Below are 25,850 nucleotides of genomic sequence, written 5' to 3'. Positions count from 1 at the left end.
TGCGGTAAAAATACCGTATCCAATCTTATTGACGATCTGTCAGCGGTCATGTTGGTTGTTAAACGTCACAACGAAATTTTGAATATTGCGCATGCGCATGTTGAAATTTTTTTTTCATAGTTGTTTCAAACTTGTTTCATAAGTCTCTGTATTATCAGCACAGACAGGGCCCCTATATCTCTATTACAGTATCTATGAGGATAGTAGCCCCTTTACGGTAAAAATTGATGGGCTGCAAGCGGCATTGATATTTTTGTAGAGGAGAGAATGATTTTCCGCGTATGCCTCTCCATTTTACCCACTAACCCGCATTTGTCTGATTTTCTTTCTAAACAGCGATATCTACACACTTAACCCTTTTTGTCCGAAGATTTATTGGAATCTAGTCATATTTTGAGAAAATATTGCCTTAAAAATGCTGCTTTCAAACTTATTGAAGATCTTTCAAAGAGCTACCAATATGGTTGAAAGCAAGGTCATTAATTTAAAGCGAGATTTTAACTTGCGCATGTTATATTTAAATGGTCACTCTCAAAACATTTCTCATAGCTGCTTTATAAGTTCCTCTATTACCGGTAGTAGTTTTATGTGTAAAACAGTTGAAAAAATTGGAACATCCTCATTTTCTAAAATGAAATTTATAATTAGGTTATAATAAAAATACATGAACAAACACTATATAAAATAATGTGTGTTTATTTTTTTCTCCTTTTTCGCCGGGCTTGATAGAATCGAAAGGGATAGATTTTTCGGCTCCAGTGTCGTTTTTTACGAGAGACGTAATTGGGAAGCTGAAGTTAATTGTATACATCTCAAGGGGGTGGGGAGTCAAAAAATCCTCTGGTAATGAAATATATGAACGAAAACTAAAGTTATCTGTCGGATAATGTACTTGCATATAAATCCTAGCAACAATGTGTAAAAATTATGTTCATCGAACAAAACTATCTGCTTAACTTTTAATTTCACTTTTGCGCGAATCACATGTCATAATTACAACGCTAACTACAAATGTTTAAACAGCGTTACTTTATGTACAGTATTTTACAACCTGGCAGAGTTTAAAGCGTGTCATACATGTTGTCTTAGCTAAATTTGACTTTCGACGCATCTGTCGCTTTATAGGACGCCGTTCCGCTACAGGATGCCCCTTCCGCGTTCTCCATTATTTGCGAAACACTTGTTCCAGAATTCGATTGTTGTGGGTTCGGTTTCCGATACGCTTTTCTGTAGAAATCGGTAAACAGGTACAGAAAAATGACCACGTTCGTCAAAAAGAAAAATGTCAATGCTCTAGGCAGCTTGCAATCCATAGCAATGATGAACGTCAAGTAGGCCAACATGATGCAGAATTGCGTCTGAAAAGGTTAGTAGTAGCACCAGTTATTTTTGTTTTTCAGGCCAAGTCTTAATTTATTTTTCAGAAAATCGCCTTACCAACTGGATCCAAGTCATGTATTTTTTCCACCAAAGGTATTTTTGATAATTGGGTCCCAGGGCAGCTAGGAAGTAGTAAAAGTACATAACGACGTGAACCAATGAGTTTAGGAAACCTATTACAACGCCCTGTTCTCCTGCAACAAATAAACTAAGTTTATCTCGTGCATCCAACGCCATTTTGGATTGAAAACTATTTGTTGAATTGGCCCTTTTTGTTAATGCGTTCAATGTTTTTCAATTATATTCACATTTCCTGCCCATAATATATTAAATACAGCGTGTCTACAGGATTTTGTGGGCCCATGAAATGCAAAATGTTTTGAAATATACAGGTATCCAAAAAAAGGGCGTATCACTTTATTTTTTATATCCTTAATTACTAGAGACATTACATTTCCTATATCACAATCTGCGGTTTTTGGAAAATTTTGAAAAATTAAAAAGTACCAACGTTGTAATTTTAAAATTGTTTACACCCTGTATCAAGCTACTCATAAAAAAGCTAACTTCTGAAAGGTTAAAGTTAACTCTAGATAAAAGTTGTATTACAACTAAATCACTATAATATTCATTTTCCTCATTTCCGGTAACCGGTTTTTGTCATTCTGACTTTTTATAAGACACCACTACTTGTGCTATGGACAACCTGTAACAACTTTTCCTCTAAACGCTTGTTAGGATGAAGTCTGTTTCGATACATTTGGGCGTTACTTTTGACGCTAATAAACAGTTTTCTTGGCACTCACCGTTTACCAAAATCATATCAATTCGTTCTTCCTGAAGGTAGGTTCGCATTATAGCTAAATATGGTGTAACAATATTTTGCAATGATAATGACTTTAAACAATGATAATGGTTTGATTAACAAGAAATGTCACCGTCAATTTTTTTTTCAAAATAAGAATTTACGCTATTTAGGTCAAACCCTACTGTTATTGAAAAAATAATAAAAAGCAGGGGAGTAGGTAACCCTAATCGTTTACCCTAATCGTTTTAATGAGAATCTAATACTGCGTCAATACAGACCAGTAAATACGGGATGTTCCATTTAACTTTAAGAAGTTTTTTAATAAAATGTGTTCTCAAACTTTGAGGAAAACTTTTATATGGTAGTTAACTTTAATCTTTCAGCTAAACAGTAAATTTTATTATGAGCAGCTCGTTTCATGTTGCAGGATGTAAACAATTTTTAAATTACGGAGTATATTTTTTAATTTCTCAAAATTTCTCAAAAATCTTCAGGTTTAGCAAATATAACAGTAACTTACCTTTATTTAGTCTATAGCAACCAAAGATATAAAACATACAGGCTGTTCCATCAACATAATATAGGTCTAAGATCTACCATTTTTTTGGGTTACCCTGAATATTTCAAAATAATTTAGAAATATGGGCCCACATAATACTGTGATAAAAGTATTTCCCCAACTCTTTTAAAAACCAAGGCGAATGTGGTGGGTAACCCTGCATATCGGTTGCCAGCAAGAAAACTATCTTACAGAAATACAACCGTCAATCAAATCGCTCCTGCTTTATTTTTATAATTTAGAATTATGAAATATATTACATAACATATCTCCAAAAGTAATTGTCAAAAAGATTTAGGGAGAAAACATTTATAGCTAAAGCGGCCAAGAGACAACGCTGGCAATTATTTTTAAATTTCGTACTTACCAGGCAAAAACTTTAAATACGCCCATGAAAAGAACATAGTAATTGCATGATGATACACGTGCAGAAATGTCACTTGAGACTGTTTCTTTCTCAGAACAAAGAAGACCGTGTCCAGAAGTTCCACAATCTTTGAGAAGAAATACCACCAAGCTCCTCTAGCTAGCTACAAAAAGGAGAAATTAGTAAAACTTAATAATTCGCTATAAGAGATTTCTTTTGTTAATCAAGTAATATTATGTGTAGTTACAAAAATTAGGCAAACAATTTTTCTTTTTTTTATTTTAAACTTTTTTGGAAAATAATGTGTATCTTTTGGAAATGGTCAGACAAGCTTGAATTCTTTTTCAATTTTGTGCAATAAATTTATCTATTTTACACTCATACAATTTTGTTTGTCTTCATTGGTTGAAATAACCGGTTAGAATTTTGAAATTGTAAAATTTTAAAATTCAAAAGTTCCGTCGTTTCCGATCAAACTTCGAGTGCGTCCGTCCTCTTCATGGTATAGAAAAATTGCACGTTTGGCCTATATTAAGCGGCTCGAATTTCAAGACGCCGAATTTGCATTTATTATAATATAAATTACTCCTTGTTACAGGGTGTCCAAAATAAATTTCCTTACCCCTCCACTCAAATTACGAACGATAAGAAAAAAACTCGATTACAAAAGTTGCATAGTTTCATCTAGATATTTTAATTTTTCATATTTCCAGGATGTTTCGTTCATCTCTCTCTTATTTTAAATAGAACACGTTCTATATTATTTGGATTCCTCGAGACATTTCATTTGAGAAATTGAGAAATAAGTTAACAAAATTACAAAACTTAATGTAAATGATCCACATTTCCCCCATCATCATCAACCAGAACAATTCAAGTCATCTCAGTTTCATCAAAAAAATCAAGACTTACGGCCTGTTGAAATTCCTTGTTAGGCGAAGGGTTTTTGCAAGTGTGATTTAGTAGGTGAGGAATAGCATTTTTTACGTGCAAAGCGTGGCTACACAACCACACACTGAAGAGCACTTGGTACGCGTTGTATACCACCATGGCGCGTTTCAAATCCCAAGCCTTTCTATTTTTCATCAACTTAGGTCCTAATATTAATACGAAATAGAGGTAGGCGACTAGTATGGTGACGACTGGCGCCGGCGATTGCATGAAAAGCCACGAATTCACCAACGGATCTGGAATAAGCGGTATTGAATTTCCTCTACAGTATTCATTCGTATACTATACGAACCGTTTTTAATTTCTAGAAGTTCATGGTAATTGTCCACTACCGAGTGCATTAGAGACGCCATCTGTTCTGCAAAGGAAATACTTTTGTTAACAAAATACAACTGAACAAAAGGATCTAAGACACATATTATTAAAAATCATAGAGAGGCACATAATTGCGACAGATCACTAATTTTGTGAATTGAGTGAATATTGTTCTAAATTGCCCATCGGAGTTCCAAGTGGAGTCCCTCAAGATTCCTCAGAAAACTCTGTATACGCAGACGATTCAAAAAAAAAAGAATTTAAGTCTACTCGAGATTATAGTGGGATACACGAAGATATGAATAGATTTTTTACTACTGATGGTTGCAATATCATTAAGAAAGAATCAGTAAAACATGTTATACAATACAATAAATACAATTACAATTACACAAAGATCAATGAATTTTTACTAAGAATGGGTAAGGGCTTCACCAATATTAAATCAAAGTTTCTTCTGTGTAATTAGGCTAAATATGACGCTAGAATTTATCAGAGCAGTAAATTAATAGGTTCAACAGATCACGACGTTACTTATTTATCATTTCAATTTAATATTCTATAAACTTATGAATCTCAATAGTCGCCAAGTTTTGCTTATATGGTCTATTCATAGATATAAGAAAGTGACCCAAGTTCTATTGTAATTTACCGACAAATAGATGGAGCAGCAATGGGATCATCTCTCTCACCTGTGATTGCCAACCTCTTCATGATTTACTTCGAAAAGAAAGCAATAGAGAAGGCAAATCTGAAGCCAAAACTATGGACAAGATACGTTGATGACGTATTTGTTGTATGGCCTTTTGGCAAGGAGGAGCTTTTGAAATTCCTAGATCATCTGAATTCCATTCACCCAAGGATTCAATTTACAATAGAACTTGAAGAGGATAACAGCCTGCCCTTTTTAGATGTGCACATCCCAAGGACCGAAGATGGACACTTGGAACACACTGTCTATAGAAAACCAACACACACTAATAGATATCTGAACGCTAAATCTCATCACCACCCATCACAGATACAGGCAGTGGCAAATACATTAATTGCTCGGTCCTTCAGGCTCACAAACGAGAGGAACAGAGATAAAGAACTGAAGAAAATTAGTACCTGTCTTCGACAAAACGGATACCAAAGGCGCACCATCAGCAAGGCAATCAGTAAACAACAACAGCCGCAGCAGAGAGTGCAGGACGAGACCCAACGAAGATCGATCGCTGTCCTGCCATACATCAATATATATATATATATATATATATATATATATATATATATATATATATATATATATATATATATATATATATATATATATATATATATATATATATTGCAAATAATATAGAACAAATAATAATTAGAACAGCTGATGATAGCGATAGTGATTCTGATATATTATGTGAATAATTTTAAGTAATTTAAGTAGGTAATAAAAATAATTTGTAATTTTATTTTAGATGAAAAAATAAATATATGCATAAATAGATAAATATTGATTAGTATCTTTTCTAACAAAACCCCAAATAATTAAATTCTAAGCAAAGTGCGGACCTTTTCGGTCATATTTCATTCTTACAGCTTGCCCACGTCTTTCCTTAATTGGTATCAGTCAGTCACTTTCTTATATCTATGAACAGACTTTATCTGTTTTGTATATAACCTAATGAATGACAAAGTTAAGTCGCCGTTCTGTGTTAGTTTTCTGTGTTTTATTGCAGTATTGCAAAAAAAAGATTGACGAATTTTTATAACAGAAAAGAGTCCTGAATTCGAAATTACCTAAAAAATTCTCGTTGTGTAAAACGTTATAATGACGTTTTTTGTCAACACAATGGCAATTGTGATATTTTCCAGTTAAGTTTAAATCGTTTTAAGAATCGCTTAAGAAAATACATATAGTTTTATTTATGTAAAGGAACGTATCAAGAAGGGAGGAAGGAAGTGATGAGAATGTTGTTTTTGTTTCTGTATTTTTTTTTGGTTCGGATTTTTGCTCTTGTAATCAGCTGTAAACTAATTATAACTTTTGCACTGTCTTGTAATAATAAAATTAATTTTGTTTGAAATTTTTAATTTCGACATAAACGAACTGTGGCAAAATTTCGAATTTGACTACCAATGCCTAACGGCGATGCTTTCTACAAATCGACTAACGGAACATGTCTTGTTCTTTAAAATGATTTTTACGATGGCTTCCTCCAAAGCAAGTGCCGTTTGACCCAGAAACAATGTAATTAAGGATTTCATCTGTACAACTTAGCGCCCGCGTCCGATTGCATTATGATTTCAAGTAAAAAGAAGACGCAGATTAACTGACACACATTTTACTAATTGTGTAGGAAGACATTTCATATTGATAGTACAGTATTATGTTAAGTATTAGGTATTTTTGTTTTTTGCATATCGAATCCAATCAAATTTTTGTTGGTGTCAACATACACAACCAAAATTATAAACAGTATAATCAATAGCAGATACCTACATTACCCCTTATAATCAACATTCTGTGCTTCTAGCGGAAAATGAAGACAATTTTCTTAATAAATTCAAAACGAGAGGAGAAAAAGAGCGATTAAAACGCAAAGCATGGTGGTGTCTCAAGATCCTATTACATTCAATCGTGCTCTTAATAAAATTGCATACAGGGTGTACCGAAATTAGTAGGTCAAATTATAAGCACATTCTACGTCCAAAATATGCCCTAGTTTTCTAAATAAATATATGTCGAGAAGCCTACCCTAACGGAGCCAGAGAGTCCCTAAAAGGAATGATCCTGAACGATTTTCATTGTTTTTTAGTGATTATATTTAATTACTATTCCCGAAACAGGTTGAGAGAAAGTTTTGAAATTTTAATGTTTTAGTAATTTTGGCATGCTGATTTGAAAATCATAAATGTCAAATTTTGATCTGTGGCGTAATTTTTGAGGGATACAGGCAACTAAAACTGTAATAACCTTTTTGTGGGTTGACTTTTAGACATTTTTCTTATAAAATCGGAAAATTTGTGTCCTGATTTCAAAAATTGAAAAGTAGGCGTTGAAACAAAATTGATAAGATTGTTATTTTGTCGTCAGTTTGACATTTATGGTTTTATGTGTTCCATTATCTCTGAAGTTTTTTTTAACTTGGTTTTTTATAAGCATGGAGCGTTTTTCGGAAACAGAATTAGCAGATATTCTTAGGGGCAAGGAAGGTCTATGGGATACTGATTTTAAGGGAGAGCCAAGCAGAATTGAGGAAAACATTTTTCTATAAATTATTATTAAAACAAAAAGTGTTGTCGTTATGCATGTTCTACATTCTTACCATTATCTAAAAGTACAGAATTTAAGACCCCAAGACTTTGCAAATCTTTTACAATTTTGCCAGTGGATTCTCAAGCATCAAGATATTTTGGACCAAATTGTAAGGTCAACATTTTCAAAATATCTAGCTTTTAATACTCACAACGGCCATTTTTATAGTAGTGAGAACCCAAATATTTTTGAAATCCATTTTCCTCGAAAACAGACCATCCTACCTATATCAATCAAGATACCGTTTTCTTGTAAGAGGACACAAATTTTGCGATTTAATAAGAAAAAAGTGTAAATCTCAATCCACAAAAAAGTTATTACATTTATTGTTACCTGTACCGCCGCTGACCAAAATTTTGACATTTATAATTTTAACATAAGGTTCAAAATATCAAAATTACAAAAATGCTAAAATTTCCAAACTTTCTCTGAACCTGCTCCAAAAATATTAATAAAACCAATTTCGGGTCCATCCTTATAAGGCATGTGGCCGACTTAGCGGAGTTTCTCGACATATATTTATATAGAAAATTAGAGCTTATTTCCAGGTAAAATTATTCAAAAATTATTATTATTGAAATCATATTGTTATATTTTTTTCTACTCCCGTCTGCAAAATACCTAATTACGCACCGATCTAGCGTGCGGGGAGCGTCGCTTTACCATGTCAGTTTCGTTTCTCACGAATCTGAACCACTTCGGACATTTCCAGGATTTAACCGCACGGGTTTGGGAGCAATCGGATGTTTTCGGAGATATTTCCCACGCTTTGAATTTTGACGTTTGTCAATTCTGACAGTCATGTCAGTGAATGTATTCGTGTTTTGCGAAAATAATCCAAAAACTAACGGTCGTAGAAAAAGTATAGTATGCAACATGTTCGGTAAATTTTTAAGTCACTCGTTTATTAAATACTCGAATCGCGCGTGTCAAATAAACTTGTGAGTCAAATGCCGTTTACTGCACTTGTTGCATAATGTACTATAAAAAAGTCGATAACAACAAAAGCAAGAAACATTTTAAACATATAAATATCTGAACTTGTTTATTTTTTGCTTTTCTCTTATCATTTTCCCAACGCGTGTGTTTGACTCCAAATACATTCAGCAAACACTTAACATTACACTTAAACAATGTTTTGTTATGCGTTAATTTGGCCCACGTGTTTACATCGGTTAATTATTGGTGTATGAATATTTGTTCCCTGTAAACATCCGCGCTAAGCTTATGTCTTCAAGGATCGCCACGTTTTTGACGTTTCAACCAAATTCAATAAATTTTATTTTTCGTTTCCTTTATTACGTTTGTATTATTCCTCGGTCTCGCAAAAGTAAATGATGGCCATTGACGAATAACAAATTTATCAGAATTGTTAACAGATATTTAACTGTCGACCGATACTCTTCAATGACAGCTTAAGCTAGCAAGTTCGATGCATCTACAACCGACCCAAAATAAATTTCAATAGAAGTGTTTATTAGAAACTTTGTCTCTGCATTTTTTTCGTAAAACTTTCAGTTTCCAAATAAAAAAATAAAATGTAAAGCATTACTGGTCAAATAAGAAATGATTTTAGAAAAACTATTTTGTTAGTTTCTCTCAAATAGTAGTATTTTGTAAAAACATCTTATAAACAATTGTATTTTAAAAATTATTTATTAATAAACATTTCATGAGTTAATTGCAAAAACATTTTATTTAAACAATGTAACATTAAAACACTACAAATAAGGAAGATACATAAGGCAAAATACAATGTTTACGATATAACACATCCGTTAAGCCTACGCATCATTGAATCCGTAATAACATGGATTTCTTAGTTTTTTGATATCATGTATGGGGCTAGTGTGGTGTAATTAATCATTTAATCCCAAAAATTTAAAGTTAATGATTAGATTATAATTTTAATTTTAATCAAAATTAGTAGAGTTTTGTAGTCAAATTAACCGAGCAATGTCAAATAAAACAATAATAAGAAACGCCTTAAGAAGTGACAGCAGCAGACTACACTTATTTTATCTACTAAATTTTTTATTACTTTAGATTTTATTTGTTTATTTGGAATGTTGACTATCATGAAAAAATTGTAGAAGACAAAAGTTTCGAAATAAAACATAAAATAAAAGTAATACATTTTTCATTCCATAAGTTTTCCGTACTTTTAGTTAAAAAGATCGATAGGGGTAGTCTAATTCAGTCTCCTACAGAATGTGTGTGTTTTTATAATAATTATATAATACTTTCAAAATATTTTATTGTTATATCTGTTTTGGTTTTTAACATGAAAATTGAAATTATCATTTTTCCGCCATATTTGTATCGTACCTAATGGTTGAGTCTTGACCTCATTTATATATAACAAACTACCCTCTATTTTAAACAATAAATCAGCCCATTAAGCTTTTCGCATTTGTTTTGAAACATGAAATACCAAAAATGTGTCAAGTTAAAAATATAACCAGTGCTAGCCAAGGCCTGTCAACTGTTATTATTTTATTATTATTTTAATAATTATTATTTAATTTAATATGATTTAACGCTGGAAAACTACGTCTGTTTTTGTTTTGTAATCGGGCCGCGGCTCAAGCGTTTAAAATTTCATTCTCGTAATTGTGATGTGATATTTTTAACAATTTCTTCGGCTACATGTTCAACCGGAAACAATCGACTTTATTTTATTATTAATTATGCGCAATTGCGGTTAATCGGACTAATACAGGGTGTTTCGCAATTCCTCGCAACGATTTTAACGGGCAAATTTATGAATCAAGAATAAGTGCTGTGTAAAGCTCGGCATGCGTATTCGTTGACTTAGAGGTTTTTATATAATTAAACTAACTTCAGTATCGCCCGAGAAAGTGATCTAATAGCTAATATGAGGTTAAATCATACTACGCTACTGGTTTTTTGACGATTTAATACCTTTTTAAAATCAGTAATCAAAAATAAAACTCTTTCGTCATAATTTTTTTCTTGTTCATTTTTCATTACACCGCTGATCGGTTTATTATGGAATGGAATTATTATTATATGAAATTATACCCTATCTCAGAATACAATAAATTATGGCTGTTTAGATTCACTTCTACTTTTAAAATATAATATTTATATACAAACATGGCGTTTGTATTGTCGTGGGCAAGTAACAACTGTCTGATTTGAAATAGAACGCCCTGTATAATAAGGTCTTTTAAATTTTGAATTATATTATTATCTCTAATGGCGACACAAGCAATGTAATCTAAAATGCTTAGGAAAATGTTGATAGTCTGAACAGAGCCCTTTTCAACGCCAAGTTTGACAAAATGTCCTCCCACTATCCCATTACGGATAGAGCAAATACCATTTAACGAGAAAGAATCGAATTTATCTCCGAGTTACGCAGATCATTTCTGAGAAAACGGGATTTATAGTTTGAAAAATCCAATTATGGCCTCCTAGAAAATAAAATTTCCAGCATTTCCTCTTTGTCGTTTTAGTCATAAGTTTTTCCACTCAAGACTTACTTACTTAACAGTACCCTTGTTATTTACTTTATAAAACTTCTGGATTCCTCTTGGGTCGTTTTTTTTTGAGTCGAACTAGCCAACGTTTCGTCAGTCATCTTGTTGGCTTCTTCATAGTTTGACTGAAACTATCAACAGGATGATTGGCGAAACGTTAACTAGTTCGACTCAACAAAAAACAACGCATTAGGAATCCAGAAGTTTAATACTCTCAAGAAATGTAGCAGAGACAGAGAAAGTTTAATATCAAAGTTTTATAGTTTGTTTGGATATTTAAAAAATTTTGTTTATTTTTTAATTGTTAGTAAAAAAATAAACTTTTAATTTTGCTGATAAATATGCTTTTAAAATCATGGTATTGATTTTTGAAGCACCCTAACTAACCAAAACTATTTAACAAAAATATGTAACTTAGTTTATCAGTAATTTAGTGAAAACTCTTTTTTTTAACGGTTTGTGCGAACGTAGCGAATAATAAAACGAACATTACCTTAAGAAATTCGCGAGACTCCAAATTCGCAACCACTAATTTGTCGACGCACCAATAATCTTTCTTTGCGCAAAATAAACCGCGAAATATACAGCGACGACTGAGCGGTACCAGCAGCGACCAGAAGACGTCGACTCGAAATAATGGTACTTGATATTCGATGACTGCGAACCAGGAAGGAATTTGTGTGTTACTAGGTTGGTGGTAGGTACCTTTCTTTTTGACGCGTATGGTTGCCGGGCACCTCTTTTATGTCGGTTCATCAGTTTCCTTTGTCGATACTAACAAAATATGTATTTAAATGTTGATAGTTTCGCGGAAGTACTGCCAGGCAATTTATTGACCTTTTTCTTTGTCCTTATTTACTAATATCAACATCTATCTGCTTTCTGCTAGTTTCGCTGTAACTGAGAGACAACTATATACCTTTGTGGATCAAAGTAATTCGTTACATGATCGCATAAAATTTACTAGACGGAACATAAAAATTCTTTAAACTTTCTAGACTTAACTATAACTAAAGAATAAATCATCCGTACACATATATTTCTTTATCTGTTTAATAGTGTGCGTGTGGTCTAACCTAATATTGATATACATTCTTATTCAAATAAAAGGTCTTTTGGGCAAAGAGGATATACTGAAATAAATTTCATTTATGGTTCTTGCAATGAAAATGATCTACGCGCTGCAATATATATATATATATATATATATATATATATATATATATATATATATATATATATATATATATATATATATATATATATATATATATATATATATATATAATCAGATAAATATTTACAAGGAAAAATACGTGGAGCTCCAATTCGTATGGAAAGGCCAAGCACGTGTAGGTAATATTAGCTAGGGCCTCCTGATTTAGAAAACATTCTCTTTACTTTTTAGGAAGTATTAAATATTAAATAAGGTTAACTTAATATTTTGAAGAAATTATATTTTTGTACTCTCTTCTACAAAATACCACGGATTCGAAATAATCCAAATCCAAATAATCTGGTGGCTCCAACCCGTACGGTAATATTCCGGAAATGTTCGAAGGGGCTCGGATACGTAGGATGAGATCTCCAAGAGACAATAAACTTACGCAGTAAAATGACGGTGCCCGAACGCTAGGTCGATGTATAATTATGTATTGTACGGAAGGGAGTAGAAAATTATAACAAACCAAAACTCGAATAGAAGGAGCCGAATCTGTATAATCTGTACTTTCTATCCCATGAATGTTAACATTGGCAATAATAAATAAATTAAGATATAGCAAATTTGTTTTTACTTAGAAATGTGTTAAAAACTGTTATTTTTTCCAAAACGATTACAAATAACTAATTTCCACATTCATTTTCATCAAATGTGAAATTGATAAAATCAATGTATTAAACAGAGCAAGCAGTCTTACCGAATTTTTGAAAAAATGTAAAATTACGCATCACATCTGATTAATAGAACTAATTCCCGATCGCGAACTAACACTTTATAAGTTATGCACGTAATATATATAATTAGTTTTATTAATACAAAAACGGAAAATGTACCCAAATTACCCAAAAAAAATACCTCGATGTGATGTTTGGCATTTTGCAATTAAACGAACGCAATTGCTTTTTTTCTCATTTTTTTGATGAACGCATAATACAGTTTGCTAATCTGTAGCGTAGTAGCTTAAAAAATTATATATATATATATATATATATATATATATATATATATATATATATATATATATATATATATATATATATATATATATATATATATATATATATAACCAGTCTCTGATACCCGTACTGTTGCTGAGGAAGCCGTACCTTCTCGTAGCAGGTGACGTCAAGATTTGAACTTGATTCTTTCAATTCGTCTTGACACGGTGACCCGCATTGGGCCGAAAACCTATGTGTGTCAGTTTCATTTTTTCAGTGGGCAACCGTTTCGATTGAAAACATACGTATTGTTTAATCAGAGATTGAGAATCACTTGGACCATTCACGCATATCAGATGATCGATGGTCCTTAACCATACCTTTGAAAATATTAATAATCGAAGAAAAAATAATTTATTTTTCGAATGACATCCCCTAAATAATTATTAATTTCTAATCTTTTTTCTAACGAACTATTTGTTTTTCAATATTTTTTTATTTACTGGGCTAGGTATCGTTATCTTATTACTTTTTTTGAATTTTGAATCTCTTAATGTATAAATCTCTTCATTAAGTGCCTTTTATTCAGATTTTAATCTTCGCGTTGTATAAAATACTTTTATGCTGTTTACAAATCTTACAGTACACATCTTACAGTAGCCTGTGAAAGTTTCTTTAAAAAACTTTGCTTTCACTTTTACTTTAAAATTTAGGGGTATTTTTTGACAATAATCTTCGCTCTAAAGGCCCCTTTAATCCAAAAATCGTTCTATAAACTCCGGATTCTCTACTCTAACGAAGAAGTTAAATTTGACTGATTTTTTAATCGTTTGGCCTGAATTACTTCAAATAGACAAAATCTTCAGCGTCTTCGTAAGTTTCATTATATTTCTGAGAGCCTTCAACGGTGGCTGACTTTAGATGAACAGTTTAGTTTTAGTTTTAATTAATGAAATAATCACTCTCCAAAGGTCAATGTACTTGTTTAAGAAATTTTAAGCGCAGTTCAGATATTCATTCTGTTATTACTCGCCTCGAGGAACTGTTCTCTGTTACCAAGCATAATCCAACCCAAATCACACGTTGCTTAGCCATAACGCGATTAAAGTTTACAATAAACTCCCAAAGAGAGCGCCAAATATATCTATCTAATGGTATAACAAAGATAATAAAGCATGGCGAATGCTAAACAGTTAATGTTAGTTTGCATTTTTTTTTGTTGTGAAATAATTTTACTTTTCAAAATTAATTGAAAGGTAAACATCTCAAAATTTATAATGTGGGCCCCATACAACATTTTTAAGGCCTCTTGCTTCTTTATACTTTTTTATAAATACATAATAATAAAAACTTGCAAGGAGCTTTCTTTTAAATACTAGTACCATCGGCTTTGCACTAGGTCAAACCTTTTAAATTCTAAAGCCATTCAGTGAATCACATTATTATATTAAATATTACCTCATATTATATATAGACAATTTAAAAAATTAAAATGAATTTTCCGACCCATGTTTCATATGAACAAATTTTCTTATTTTTTCATTTTCATAAATTCTTAAATTATTCGAAATGTTATTTTAGGACACCCGGTGTAGGTGTAAATTGATTACTGCAAATAAAGGTGATCAAAAATTAAACCTCGTAATATAGGACGGTCTATTTCAGCTAACTTCTGCTTTTGTTTTTATTAATTCATTCATTTTTATTCAGTTTTATACCTTTACTGTTCCTTAATCTGATTTTAAAAAATTTCTCATAAGAACAGAACTACGCCTTACTTGCAAGATATTGCTTTTCAGGTTAGGTATTTTGCTTCTTATTGGAAATTTTTTATTTCGAATTTGGAATTAAAAGTATCAAATATTTCAAGAGTTAAAGTTAGTATAAGGGGGTTGTAAATTTTTTGAAATAAAATAGTACCGTGCTGGTTTAGTGCAAGATTCATGTTATTTTTGGATCCGTTTTAATTTTCTACGAATTTCTACTGTTTAATATTCTTTTCTAACATAACTCTCTCTTTCCTTACTAATTTTTCATAAATTTTTCGAATTGCGATTTTCGTGCAATTGCAGTTGCACTAATTAGAATTTAAGGTTTAATGGCTAATTTTTTTTGGACGCCAGCTGAATTATGATTTTTCTAAACTGGCTTCTACCAGCATCTGCTTAATTTAAAGGTATTTATACAATCTATTTTGACTATTGTTTTGGTTATAACATAGCTTGTTTTTTAGAACGCCAGTTGTAATATGCTTTTGCTAAACTTGCTGCTTAATTTAAAGGTATTTATACAATTTATTTTTACTATTGTTTTTATTTTTATTAATTCGTTCATTGTAATTCAGTTTTGTGTCTTTATTCTGCCTTAATTGGATTTTAAAAGATTTATTTCACAAAAGAACCGAATCACACCTTACTTGCAATGTCAGAAAGAGATGGTTTTGATATTTTGTCTCTTGAATTTGGAATTAACAGTAATCCATATTTTACAAGTTAAAATTATTATAAGAGATTCACAATTTTGGAGAATTTTTGGGTAATGACCTTCTTCTTAGGTTAAAAATCAAGGCTAATAGGCAAATTTGGGAGACGAGTTCTGGGGAATTTGATTGTGTCCAAATTGCCGGGAAATTTAAGTTGCTAAATTTGCATAATTGATTTGTTTTAGATTGAGGGAAAACTGTTTTTCTACTCGTTTATTTTATGAAATGCCCGTTGCGGTCTTTAAAGAATGTTGGTCAATAAAAATATAATTTGAAAAAATTGACTTTTGTTAATTCGTGACTAATAACATAACCCTTCACCTATGCGAAAGTTTACTATAATTGTCTTCCTCGACAAAGAATATAACTATTTGCAGGAAATATTAATATACATTTTTGAACGTAAAGCATCTTCAGTGATTTTGCGTATTTAATAACAATAATAATAATTGGAAATATATTTGCTCAATAAAAAAAAGAGTGCATTATAAAATGTGAATATTACAATGTTTTGTACTTAATGATCGCATATTTGTATTTCAGAGAGAAAAAATATTTATAGTGAGAGACTGAGGCACTACCAAAAAGTACTATTGATAAATACGAAACAACACGGTACGAAAAAGATCGTTTGAAGGTTCTATTCAAATCAATACGCAGTTAATCATTACATACAGAATTATAGTTATTATCATTAATTATTTCAATAAGCATTTTCTTTTCAAAATCTACGTTTTTTCTTTAACTAAATAATTCACTGTAAAAAATTTCCCGAATCCTTCATATAGGCAGGCTCCTTTCAAATTCTCTTCTTTAATGAATCCTCTACTTATCAAATATTCATACACATTTTTGACAATTTTACCACTAGGTATGAAGGTTGCAATTACCTTTTGGTAGAGATTTAAGGCCAAAGCGATATAGTTTGAGAACGTAATCTTTAATTTCGATCCTTAATTCTCAAATATTTATCTAATAATTATCCGAAGTTCTTACAGTATTTTTAAATAAATCTTTTTGATTTAATTTAAAAGCAATATTGTCAAGTATGTCTTGCCCCCTTATTTCAGAACTAAACAAAATAGCTGCCAATTAATCTTTTGACGTATTCAGATGGGTATTTCCGATAGGTCAAAGGGATGTCAAACAGATGTAACGTAGCAGGGAAATTGTGATCTATAAATTGTAAACTATAGGTGGCCTAAGTTCCAACACATTTTCTTCCATCACTACTCTTGTTTCCTCCTTAATATGAAGGAGTTAACCCTGAAGCACTGCTACCCAAGCCACCAAAATGCAAAATCGATAATAAAAATAAAAATCCAGCAAGATTGATAAATGTGAAATATTTTCAATACAAAATGCGACAACGATATTATGTCCATTGTGGTGAATCATTTCTAATTAAATACTACGGTAGTGTAAGCACAAATAAACAAATTTTACTGGTAACTTTTATATTTCTAACGTTTTGATGAATTGGCGAGAAATGGGATTGCGGTGCGATTTTGGTTCGACGGTTTATGTCAAAGTTGTTTGTTGACTTTTCGACATGTATGTAGATGCACCAGCAATTTCGTAAATATGTTCAAGCAGCAGATGAAGTAGAGAAGAGGACAAATAGACTATGTGGAAAAAGTCATTCCATAAAATTATTCACAATTACAGAAAAAATAATGTGAAAATTTGAACCCCAAATATTGATGGGAGGTTTATTCATTTGTTTTTTTTTTAATTTCTTTTATTCTGATCTCATTATTGTGTCAAAACAGCCAAACAATTGAGGTAAAAATATTTGATTATATTTTTGTAGGAAAATGTATTTCCCCGAATTGTGTAAGTAACAAACAACCCAATATAGGAAAAAAAAATATTTTAATTCTCAACAAAAAAGCTTTATTAATAATTTTTTATAAAGGTATTTTTTAAAAAGTTATTTTCCACTAAACTTCAATAAAAATGAAATCCTTGCTTTTTTCGTCATTCAGTCACCCTTTCCTCTCAATTGATCAAGAAATCACTAAAAATAAATTCAAAAATAATAATTTCCTTGTTTTACTATTGAAAATTATTTTTATACTTATAGGGCATAGAGTTTTTGTTATGTTATGTTATAAATAGATACAAATTCGTTTAATAAATATATTTATACTAATCTGTAGAATATAGTAAATAAATAATTTGCAATAGGAAAACAATATAATTGTTATTTTTAAAATTACTTTACTTTTCTCGAAGTTCATTCCTGAAAAACGATTTTTATATATATTACATATAATTTTAAATAAATTATATATATATATATATATATATATATATATATATATATATATATATATATATATATATATATATATATATATATATATATATATATATATATATATATATATATATATATATATATATATATATATAATATTAGGTATTAATAAAAACAAATAATATTTGCTTATTTTTAATAACATAACTCTGTACAATATAAAAGTAACTTAAAATAAACAGCGAAAGCATTTTATTATTACTCTACAAGAGTAAACTCTGAGTATACAGTACTACGGGGTAGGCGTAAACCAAAACAACTGGTTCCGGCAATTAATAGATTTTAGTCTTCATCTTGTCGAAAGTGGAGAAAATGGAAATTTCGAAAAAATTAAGCTAAATGATAAAGTAATAAATAAATAGACTTTGCTCATAGATCGCTGCAAAGAATGGTAAGTATTAAAAGCGCTGAAAACAAAGTCTTTGGTAGAATAATAAAAAAAACGAATTTTTTGTCAAACATTGACTTGGAAGCGGTAGGCTTTACATGTTTTGATTAGTTCATAGATTTATAAATTTAACAATAATCATCAACAGCAAAAAATACTAGAAACGTTTTGCAACGCTGGGCACACAACGTACCGGGTGGGCCGTTTATTGAGAGAAGACGCCTTACCTCAGAACCTGTAAAAAATATGAACAAAACTTAAAAATAAAAAAATGATGTCCGCAAATTCCCACCATGATTTTTTGTTGTCGAGGATATTGCCTTCGAGAATGAAAAAAATGATATTCATTGTCTTGGCACCAATACCGACAGTTTTGAACATTTGGTTCGTTTTTGAGCGTGAATGTACATTCTATCAGTGAAACAAATATTTTTTTAAAAATTCCTATCATTATTTGCTTTTTCCCTCATTTCAAAACACAATGCTATTCTTCTTTCTTTATCGCCTTCGCACCTTTAGCCTTAGTTAAAGCGAGTCTAATAACCTATAATGATCACAATCAAAAATATTGTTACTGTCACGAATTTTCGTGTTGTCATTGTCAAAATGTATTTTACTGGTCTTTGATTTATTACCTAAACTATAAAAATTTTCGGTTTTTGCCATCATATTTAATTGAATTACTAAAAATGGCCTTATTTAAATTTATTCAAACTCGGCACATAAGTTAATCGTACCGACTCCTTCAAAAAATTTGGCTACCTAAAAATTTCATGGGATTTCCTATGGTCTGCTCGGCAATGCATCACCAGGTATAAAAATCTAGTAGTAGCGTTTTTTATTTATATTTATAATATTTCTTTTTATTATTTATATATAGTGTTATTTTAAAACTAAATAAATATATGCCATCTATTTTCATTCCTTTCGGGCGTTCTCGAAGGCTATTTGTATATTTTCTCTACATATGTACCTAAAGCAGCCCCCAGAGAATTCACTCCCTTAATTTTTATATTGTCGAATTCGGTTTTGTCATTTGTGTTCGCATCTGCAGTAAATTATTTTGTAAATTACTTTCAAAAACGCTTTTAATGAGCGACCCATTATGCTGATGTTCTTTGTTTTCTTAGCGATTCTTTTCGGCCTCATAAATACGGTTAAAACGCACACATATGGTTTTATTAATAACTAATTTCACTACTTCTGCGTCTTGACTTGGGGTTTTGTTGTTGATAAATATTTTTAGCGCATATGACATTTCTGATTCCAGTATTGGGGCCCAGATGCTCCATCATCTCAAGGATTAAATTAAGTTAAAAAATTAAGTGGAAATCGTTATGTTTGGCAGATGCTTCACATTGCACAGAGAGCTATGAGTTGTTCGTTTTTCCAAATTGTGGTGCAATCAATTTCACCATGTTTTTGTTTATTTTTATTCTCCTTTCTTCTAGTTTCTCTCCGGTTAAAGATTTCGGTAGTCTTCTATTCTTTGTTAGTTGGTTTTGTATCCTCTCCTAATACATTTTCTGTAACTTGTGGTAAATTGGTATGTAACTGATCCATTGTTCGTTTGCAGTTTCTGTTGTGTTGTTACAGAGATACTATCCATGAGGGGTTTGCTTATTCTGGTTTTTAGTTTTTTTGGATTCTCCTATCTTTGACAGCAGCAATATTATATTTTTTCATGATTAGAGGATGATGGTGTGAACCATTGTCAGGATTGATTTGTTGTTTGTTGTTGAGAAATTCATCGCAACCCATAATAAACGGGCCACCCGGTATAATACACAATGTTCATTATAATTGAAGAGTACAGGAAAAAACCAGGTATGTTCATTTAAATCATAAATTAAAAAGGGCCGCTTTAGAAATTAAAAAGTCTTACTGTAGCGGTTTTATTTTTCTCGAAAATATTACATGCATTTGTAACAAGTGATCGTAGTGGCATGAGTGTTGCAAATCAGTTAGGAGCAGGCATAATAAATAAGAGTGCTGAAAATAGACTAAAATTAACGAGTCTTCTTTACGTCGTATTTATGTGGAAATACCTTGTTTTTCCCATGAACTCTTAAATTTTAGTTAGGTGGTGGTTTACACATGCAACTTACTGATCGATTTGTACTCTCCACAGGTGTGGGTTAGTTGTATTTTTCGCCTTTAAAAGTCCTTCGTGGTCGGATGTAGCTCTTGTAGTAGAAATCCGCAAACAAAGCAATCATGAAAAAGTTTTGCGGAACGAAGAAGTAGGCGACGATTTTTGGAAATTTGCAGTCTTTCATGAACAGCGTCTGACCGTATATAAACAGGAGGAAAATAAACTGAATCTAAAAAGAATTTTTAATTTTTCCTTTTTAAGAAATTTTTCCCTACGCCTTACGCTGATTATATGAGCGTATTATTCGATTGATTTATAAACAACAACTCGAAAGTATCAGGCTGTCCGGAATAAGGTTCCCTACCGTCTTAACTCAAAAACGACGAACGACAAGAAAAAACTTAAATGGAAATACAGAATAGACCCCCCTTGTATATCGTTGTAAATATATTTCATGTATAATGTCCTAAGTCTAACCGTTTTCGGTAAATCTTGAATTTTATGTCAAAAATGTCGTTTGGAGGCACTATAATAATTAACAATTTTTCCTGTACTGCCAAATATTGAGTGGATATTACTAAATGTAAATTATTACCGGATGAGCAATAATTAAGAACAGAAATTAAATTACAAAAAACCTAAAAACTCAATTTTTCAAATAGAATCCCCTATTTTCACAAATTTATCCGATTTTGTATGAACATTTGAACAAGGTTGTCGTCTATTGTTATGATTAAATTTATAAATAATATAAATAAATATTTATAGTTTTCGAAATAATTGTCAATTTAACATTTTCCTACTATAATGATGTTATGTATATATACGGCTGTTTTATTATTAGATTATCAAAATATTGGTATAATATGTCAATGTAATATAATTCGTTAAGCTGCCAGTACTTACCAATTGTATTTGAGTGACGAATTTCTTGATCCACAAAACGTGTTTGTATTTTTCGTCGTATGCAGATAAGAGATAATAAAGATACATGACTGTGTGAACGATCGCGTTCACGAACCCCAAAAAGACCGAATGGCCGCCGCCAACGAATTTAAATCCCAGCCAAATCGTGAGGGCCATCCCAGAGTGATGGTACGTGTGCAGAAAAGTGACTTGCCTCGAGTTTTTCTTTAAAACAAAAAATACCTGAAACGAACGAAAATAGTTATTTTTTAATAGCGAACGATCCAAACATTTTCAATAGTTCGTTTGATTTATTAGTAGGTCGGGTCAATTTTATTGAAAAAAAAAAACGGTAATACCAAAAATTAAGTGGTCTGGTGAATTTTGGTTGCCAATTTTGAATTAGATATACTATATACTATAGATATATTAGATAAATTAGTAGCTATAACAGCACATACACAGAGGTACAGATAACAAAAGCTGCAATAATTTTTGTGTAGACTGACTTTTGGAGTTTTGTAAAGCTAAGATACTTTTTTAATATTGAAGTTTATAGGACTTTAAAGTATTAAAAATCTTATAAGGATTACGTTTTAATTACTTTAACTGGTTTTCAGTAGCCTAGCTACGTAGAATTGATTTTGAGAATATTAACTATGTATTTATGTATAAATTTTCCACTAGCACATATTATTGTGATTCTAAATTCTAAACTCACCAAAGTCACTGGCCTTTTTCGGATATATTATAAAGTTAAATTGATTGATTTTGTGTATTATTTTGCATACAGTTCAAATAAAAAAGTCATATAATTGAGTAGCTTACTTTTTAATTATGTAAATTACGGAAACACATTACTAAATAATGAGATCATTTTAAGAAATCTGTCAGTTGATCTAACTTTAATACTCACAGTGTCTAAAAGATCTGCTACTTTGGTTAAGAAGTAAAGGTAAACCATATTCAATATAAATCTACTTCTCGGGTTGTCATCGTAGTCGATCGGTTCACATCGCCAATCGATTGTTTTTATTAATCTAAATCCCTGAAAAAAAATCCAGTCATATTTACTATACTTATGCAGACGACGGTTTCAATGGTTACGCATCCAAAAATTAATATTAATACCATTCGAATACTGTTTGATGATAATGATGAAACTGATGTTGATGATTTTTCCAATAACAATATTAATACGTGTTCAATGTTTAATCAAAGAAGCTTTGCTAAAATTTTTTTTTCTTTGACCTTTGACCTTGAGAATGTTGAGCATAAGTTAGTTATCTTTTTCTGCAGTTTCCACTTGTCTTTTCCAGCTTCCAAGTCTCGCAGAACTCTGTTTAGATGAATATACGTTCATAAGATTAGAGCCATGTCCACCGGAGCTCAACGATGTGTAACGTTGTAACGTAGTGGTGATCAGATGAGAACCTGAGGATGTGGATTTACAATAGGTATATTGAAGTCCCAAGGTGGTGCCGTTTCACCAATTTCTCCGGAAATTATTTCGGCCATCTTCGTCTTTTCGTTTGCCAGGGCTAGGTTTTCAAGTAGTTTCATATAAATGTTGGCAACTAACAAACAGGGCGAGAATCTTCTCGGCAGTCCATCGTCTTACCAAATGCTTTTAAAACATTATCTATTATCATATCAGTATCATATAAATTTTTAAAGTGGAGTCGAAAAATAATCTTGTCAACTATTGACAAATAATTAGATAACACCCTGCATATCACTTCAAAAATTAAACGTACATTCGCTTAAAACCCTTCAATATGCTGTCAAATGCAATCTTCTTGGTCTGTTGTTGAAATTATTGTTGGGTAATATCGATAGTTTTGTTTCTTCAAGGATTTATTTTATGTTCCATTTAGTCATACTATGACTTGCACAGTCCATTGAGTCGTTTGCAAAGACAATTTTGGTACCTATGATTTTGAAGTTTCTGGTAGTGTAACAAATATAAAAAATAGGCTATTCTAGTAATACTAATAAACAAATAAATTCAAAACTACTTTTGGAGCAAATAATATTAATTAACGGAACTTACTTCAAATACGATATATCCGTTAACAATCACTTGGAAAACGTTGAACACAATTATTGCGGTTTTTAAGTCGTACGGCGGCCTCTTTTCCATAAATTTCGGACCCCAGTTGAAAACAAACTGGTACCATAAGGCGACTATGGTCAGTATACCCAGAGGTGATCCTCCCAAGAAGTACTCGTTGCTCCTCTGATCTGGGAAGAATTTGAATGCAAAAAAACTTCAAAATCGCATATGCAAGGTGTAGAAATTTGCGCTGATATATGAGGCGCATGATGAGAATCGTATATTACGCAACAAGTGCGGTAAACGGCATTTGAGTCACGAGCGGAGCAAGTGTTTAATAAACGAGTACATTTTTGAAAAACAACACGAATACATTTACTGACATGACCGTTAGAATTGACAAACGTCAAAATTCAAGCCATGCGGTAAAATCACCAAAACATCCGCTTGCTCCCAAATCTATGTGGGGTCCGTGGGACAAGAATCTCACGTAGTAAAGTGACGTTCCTTTCTGTCACAGTCTCCGAGATAGAGACATTTGTCTTTTTATTAGGTACCGAGTGGCCAATTAAAAAGGGCACTCGCCTCTATTTCAAAAAGTAATTGGCACAAAGAGTTGGGGTAAAAAAGCTTATGACTTAAGAGCAAAAACTGAAAGTTATTTTTAAATGTCTAGAATGCATTGTAAAGCTGGAATAAATTCAATTGTTTTAAATATAAACACTAAGGAAAAGTGGCGCGGATGTCCGAATATTTTCGAACATGAATATTAATACCCTCAAAATGAGTGGACGGATTTTGTGAAACTTGGAGTGGTTGACCATCAATGCTGCCTTTAGAGGATTGAATCAGAGTGCCTGTATCGCCACTAGAGAGATTTTCCGTAATAGATTTAATTTTTTCTATAAGATTTAAGTTTACGTTTTTAAACAATTTGCATATATAAGATATATTTCAAAACGATTGTGAAAAGTTTAAGGGGACGAATCCAAGGTAAGTTCTGCATATATATATTTTTTTTAATGAAGGGAATTGAGTTGAATTTATTAGATAAAAAAATTGTGGGCTGCTTCTTAAGGTATTTTTTATTATTGGACATTACTCAATTAGTTTGAATACAAAATCAAATTCAAAAATGTATTATCTTATAGTTTAATTGTTTAACAGTAAAGGCTTAAATTCAATAATCGTGAATTACACTAATACAGAAATATGCATTTTATGTACTGGTAAGCAAACTAAAGAATTTTTAAAATGAGATTGATTAGAAGATAATTGATAAATACAAAATACAACTGTTTGACAGCACCCAACTAAATTACATTCTTCAAATTGTCTTTTTAGAATTGCAATGTTTTACATTTAATTTTTTTTATCTTTTTAATCTTTTAGAAATTGAGTTTTTTATACGCCTTCTAAAAATAGTGTAATGTAATATTTTAGTTCTTTAAATTTCTAAAATATGTTTGATCAAGGACATACCTAACATTCAATTTTTTTAAAACAATTTTTATAGTAAAGAAAAAAATGTCAAAACCTAAGTTTATTTAAAATATTTTATTTAGACAATTATACATCCTTCAGCATTGACAGAATATAGGTCGAGCGTATAAATACTCCATGAGCTTCGCATTTTCCAGCGATTTTCAGCGGTCACCCTGCAGAAAACTCAAAAATTTTTTAACTATGTGATGAGACGTGACGATGCGATGGAGAAGCTCATAATCCATGGTAAAGTAGAGGGGAAAAGATAAGGAGGGCGTTATTCCAGGAGATGGATGGATCAAATTGAGCAGATGCCACAGAACATTTCACGAGTTGGTTCGGACGACCCCAGATACAGAAACTTGGAAAAGTTGAATCAATGATATCGTCGCAGAATTAACCACTACATTTCCACTAGGGAACTAAGAAGAGAGAGACATTTTTTACTAAAAATTAATATAATGCATAAAAAGATCTACCAGATTACGTTTTCATCATCTAATTACCATACAGGGTGTTTAAAATACAAAAGGTAACTGAAATGGACAAATTTGAAAAAAATTAACACACTACAATTTTTTTTTACGTAGTGCATTTCATGCTGCCACCTTTTAATCGATATTGAAACAAATTCTCGGTAAAGACGTACCAGCAACCTCGTTGAATAACCAAAAATAGCCTTCATACAGTTGTTTAAGCACCAGCGCCATATTTACTAAACACAAAAAAAACGAAATGAAAAAAAATGCTTTCCCGTTGCGCAGTAACTTC

General features: G+C 31.3%; 1 protein-coding gene across 1 annotated transcript; it reads right to left on the bottom strand.

Moving 5' to 3' along the window:
• Positions 1-493: 493 nt before the first annotated feature.
• On the bottom strand, positions 494-25,829 carry LOC132704208 (uncharacterized). The gene is made up of 11 exons (XM_060674097.1): positions 25,729-25,829; positions 23,592-23,782; positions 22,455-22,586; positions 21,539-21,781; positions 20,679-20,861; positions 20,586-20,604; positions 4,358-4,423; positions 4,027-4,301; positions 3,115-3,277; positions 1,438-1,574; positions 494-1,358 (listed from the first exon to the last, which is right to left on the bottom strand). Exons 1-11 carry the CDS (start codon positions 25,787-25,789, stop codon positions 1,086-1,088), a joined length of 1,743 nt encoding a protein of 580 aa, XP_060530080.1. The 5' UTR covers positions 25,790-25,829; the 3' UTR covers positions 494-1,085.
• Between the last annotated feature and the right edge of the window lie 21 nt (positions 25,830-25,850).

This window comes from Cylas formicarius, unplaced genomic scaffold (genome assembly GCF_029955315.1).
Source record: "Cylas formicarius isolate icCylForm1 unplaced genomic scaffold, icCylForm1.1 PGA_scaffold_6__28_contigs__length_40554024, whole genome shotgun sequence".
Lineage (NCBI taxonomy): Eukaryota > Metazoa > Arthropoda > Insecta > Coleoptera > Brentidae > Cylas > Cylas formicarius.
Note: the sequence above shows the minus strand (reverse complement) of the source record. Positions and strands in the feature narration are given on the sequence as shown.